We start from the raw sequence: 4,528 nt of genomic DNA, 5'->3' as shown, positions 1-4,528 counted from the left end.
AGGAAGAATAAACCACTAATTTATCAATTAAACCACTGTTAAGATGGAAAACTAGGATTTAAACCACTGATTTTTCACAAATTCAGCCACTATAGAGCAATGACATGTCCATTCATTTTATTACAAGCCTATTAGGGTGTTGAGCAAATCACTATGGAGAATAAACCCATAATTTATCAATTAAACCACTGATTTCTTACAAATTAAGGGTTTAAACCACTGATTTCTCACAAATTAGAGGTTTCAACTATCAATAGTTAGTTAAAATCCCTCATTTATCAATTAAACAACTGATTTTTGACAAATTAGTTTCTTAAACCACTGAGATTAGTTTAAACCACTGAGATTGCTTAAACCCTAACTAAGAAAACGACATAGAGAGTGAGAGGAAGAGAGTGACAGTGAGAGAGATAGGTTACCAACATGTGAGAGGAGGGCCGGTGAGAATCGCGCCGGTCAGTGAGAGGAACGCGGAGGAGAAATGCAGCCGGTGGGAGGAGGGTTCGAAGCGAGAGAGAGAGAGAGAGAGAGAGAGAGAGAGAGAGAGAGAGAGAGAGAGAGAGTTGCCGGAAATTTCCGGTCGGTGAGATTTGCCGGAAATTTTCCACCGGTGAGGCTTATTTGCAGAGAGAGAGAGAGAGAGAGAGAGAGAGAGAGAGAGAGAGAGAGAGATTGTTAAAAAAAAAAAGTAAAAACGTTTGTTTTCAAAATGAGGGCTTTTTTGTCCGAAACCCACCCAAACCTGTCAACATCACTTTTGATTGGTAATTTAAAAAACTCCACCCCAGTCACTTCATAGTCAGTACAAAGCCCTTATTTTAGTTTAATGGATATCAGAATGCATTCCTTTTTCGTAACATTACTTATTGGGAAATGATGAAATTAATACCGAGTGTTTAGGATCAGGGTGGGCCCAAGTCTTTCAATATTTCCTCTTGCCCTCATTATGACTCCTTATAAGGTCAATGGAGGTGCATCTAAGTGTAGCTAAAAAAACCATAAGACCCGTATTCTTGGGTGATCTGAACCATTCATTTGTTGGGCCCACATAGGTAGTTTACACCGAATTTCCATGTATGCTCTATACACATCATCATGACATTTGTGTGCAGCAACAACATGGTCTAGACTGTCTTGTAATTTTAGAGGAAAAGATAAATAAGGTCTTACAATAGGACCCACCACCAGATGACGTCATCCTCCTAAAAAACTTAAACAATTACAAACCATCTTATAGCGTGATGATATTTTCACTCCCCCTGCATTACGCCCACGCTCCCCTTATAGCGTGATTTGACGTGAAAAGTGGGCAACTTTACGTCAAATCACTTTTATAAGGGGAGCATGCACCTCCGTGCATGCACATGGAGCCCAAAGAGACAGTGGAGCCCACATTATTTAGGTGATCCAAACCATTTATTTGTCAGGCCCTCACGTAGCTAGATAGTGTTCCCGGACAATCTTCTCTGGATGATCCTAACCCTCCAATTTGTGAAGGTTTAAAATAGACGTCACACTTAGAAACCACCAAGGATGGGAGGGCCAACAAATGAATGGTTGGGATTGCCCAAACAATGTGGCTATTTTTGGGCTGCAAGTGCACGCTCGGCCATCTACCATATAAAAGCTCCTCTAGATCTTTCATTTTCAGTTTTTTATTTTATTTTTTCTTCATTTGGTTCTATAATTGAAAAATTGAAAAATTGAAGAAAATTTTGGCATTTTCACATGCCTTTGCTTATTTACTATTGAAATAAAACTCGACATAATATAATCCATACATGAAGGAACGTATATATTTTTCTAATCCTCCACCAACTCCCATATCCAATGGATATCAGGTGAATCCGAAATATCGCCACCGAATTCATCCCCATCATCAATCTTCATCCCCCTCATACCATCCAAAATATCCCAATCCCCGGCCGAGGAAAACTCATTTCCTGGTGATAGCTGGGGAGACACCGATCCGATTCCATCTCCTCCATCCGACCCGTCGAGTTGAGTCCGATCTACAAACTCACATGCGCATTTGTCACCGGCACGGAGCTGCTCCGACGTATGTGCGAAGAAACACACCTTCCGTTGGCAATACTTCCCCGATTTACAAGCTCGAGTTCGGTACCTTGCCGGGTGGAGCCAGAACTCAAATACGCCATGAGCGAACTCGCATGACTCGCCCTTGTGGCAGGTCCCGCGTCGGAACTCGGCGCATGCAATACCTGTTGAAGTATAAATGATTGAAGAACACCAACTCTATGGGCTTATATAAGCATTTGGAGTAATTGGTTGTTTCACATGGTATGGTATCAGAGCAGTGGCAAGTACTGAGTTCAAAACCCAACAACTCCTTGATATTAAAAATTCACGTGTATGACAAACTCAAAAGGGGGGTCACATGTACTATGGCCAACCCAAAAAAAGTGGGCCCACACATGAGGGGGATATTGTTGAAGTATAAATGATTAAAGAACACAAACTCTAACAGCTTAAGGTTTAGGAGTAATCATAGTTTTAAATTTCGGCCTAAATATTTCGGTTTCAACCAAGGCCGGACCAAATTAGACCATAAATCGGATTTGTACATGTTTTCTCCAAAATTTCGTTTTTCACCCTTTTACAAAATTTCCACGGAAATGTAAAGATTTCCACCAAAAAATAAAAATACCGAAAATTTTAACCTAATTTTACTTGAATTCAGCTGAAATTTTCACAAAAACTGAAATATTTCAATTTTGACGGTGGCCGAAGCAGACACCAAAACTAAAATTTAAAACCTTGGGAGTAATTGGCTGTTTCACAATACCATTGTAGTTGAATTTGCGTGGATCACGGCGACGTGCTTTCTCGCCACGGTGTGCGTAGGGGCACTCCATCCAATCGTGGCTCCGAGTTTTGGAGCACCGTTTTATCTTGAACGCGTACATTCTAAACTCGTCCGATTCCAGCATTACCGAGCTGCGGCCCTCGGATAAATCGTTCGGTCTTACGTCTGAAAATCGTGGCTTTGAGATCTCTAACAAGCTCTGGTTGACTTGCTTCAACATCTCTAACAAAGCTTGCAATGTGGAACTTTTTTTTGTGATGGAAAATTGCATGTAGAGGGTTCTTAACTTCTTGTTCTAAGTCAAAGAAAATAAGGAAAAATGAAAATCCGAGAAAAAGTAATTACTTCAGTAACTACTGATATTGAAATTCTTATAGAAGAAATTAACTGTAAGAAATATACGAAAATTCAGAGAAATGAATAAAGAAAGAATGTACACTCTAAAAAACGCAGAAAACCCAAGCAACCCTTAATTAGTGAAAAATAAAATCACCATAAAACTACTATAAAAATCATGGAAATTAACCCAATCAACCTTCTCATGAAAAACCCAACTACATGCAGAGAAATCTAATTACAATGCAAAAGAGGGAGAAAAGAAAAAGAAAAGAACAGAAAGGAAAACTCATTTCCCTTTATCCCAACAAATATAAAAAAGAGAAGGTGGTGAGAGACGTTATTTATAGAGTAGTTCTCTCTTTTAACCCTACTCACCAACATTAACTAGGTAGGTTAATTTTTAACCAGACATGGACTACCCTGGTTACAGAACGGACGTCTTTGAGGTCTTAGGCGGTAGATCTAACGGCCATTAGAGAGAGAGAGAGAGAGAGAGAGAGAGAGAGAGAGAGAGAGGACGGTGTCGGGCTTCCACGGAGAAGGTGAAAGGGACGAGTTTTTGTTAGAAATAGGAAACGGTGGGTTTAGATGGAGACAAAAGAGAGTAGCGATTCTTTTGTATGCTTGTTAAAACTTAAAACCGCTATATATATAGAGGCAGCTTCTAAATCGTTTTTTTCTGAGCAAATTTGCAGGGGCCTTCTGCAAAATGGCAACAGGTTTGGTGAAGTGTGAAGTATGCAACGCAAACGTGTCAATTGTAGTATCAGAACACTAGAGTTTATGTGAAAGATGATCACGTATGTAGCGCATACACGGAGATTTCGGTGTATTATCACGAGCATGCATCGATATCTTTTGGTCTCCAACTGGGATGATATTTGGAATGATTTACGTTTGTTTTTTGGATTTTGAGAACCAATTGCAGAGTCGAAACCGACTCTGCAATTGGCTCTCAAAATCCAAAAAACAAACAAGGCCTTGGTAGTGTGCCGCCTCACAATGGCATAGGCCCTATTGAATCTAGGAATGCTTCAGTAGGGTGTGACCTCTTGTAAGACAATGAGATACACCCCAGGGGTGGAGACAGGAATTTGTGTGTGTGTGTGTGGGGGGGGGGGGGGGGGGAGGGTGGAGTTGTGTTCTAATTTGCACTTTGCCTAGATTGGTCATTGGATGTAGGGGTGCAACGCGGGTCGCAATTTCCAACCCGACCCAGCCTGAGGAACCCTTTTTTCCAACCCGAGGTTTTAAGCTTACAAAAAAAAAAATCATAAAAAATGTTGGGTTTTATTTTGGTCGGGTTGCCAAAAACACTCAACTAAACCCGGGTAGGGAAAACTCAACCTGACCCGACCCGAC

At 40.7% G+C, this 4,528-nt stretch overlaps 1 protein-coding gene across 1 annotated transcript; it reads right to left on the bottom strand.

The window, feature by feature from the left end:
• Positions 1 to 1,703: 1,703 nt before the first annotated feature.
• Positions 1,704 to 3,488, bottom strand: PEI1 (Zinc finger C-x8-C-x5-C-x3-H type family protein). The gene is made up of 3 exons (XM_077386835.1): positions 3,363 to 3,488; positions 2,807 to 3,122; positions 1,704 to 2,222 (listed from the first exon to the last, which is right to left on the bottom strand). The coding sequence occupies exons 2-3, from the start codon at positions 3,096 to 3,098 to the stop codon at positions 1,804 to 1,806; spliced, it is 711 nt and encodes a 236-aa protein (XP_077242950.1). The 5' UTR covers positions 3,099 to 3,122; positions 3,363 to 3,488; the 3' UTR covers positions 1,704 to 1,803.
• Positions 3,489 to 4,528: the final 1,040 nt, after the last annotated feature.

Source organism: Tasmannia lanceolata, unplaced genomic scaffold, assembly GCF_043159265.1.
Source record: "Tasmannia lanceolata isolate RefF3 unplaced genomic scaffold, GAP_Taslan_0.1 ptg000008l, whole genome shotgun sequence".
In the NCBI taxonomy this organism is placed as follows: Eukaryota; Viridiplantae; Streptophyta; class Magnoliopsida; order Canellales; family Winteraceae; genus Tasmannia; species Tasmannia lanceolata.
Note: the sequence above shows the minus strand (reverse complement) of the source record. Positions and strands in the feature narration are given on the sequence as shown.

What these genes read in the sequence shown, in the direction of transcription:
- PEI1 (XM_077386835.1), bottom strand. Translation starts at nt 3,098, where the DNA reads ATGCAATTTTCCATCACAAAAAAAAGTTCCACATTGCAAGCTTTGTTA. An exon ending in ACGCAAATTCAACTACAATG is followed by an intron (nt 2,223 to 2,806) that starts GTATTGTGAAAC and finishes ATACTTCAACAG; the next exon opens with GTATTGCATGCGCCGAGTTC.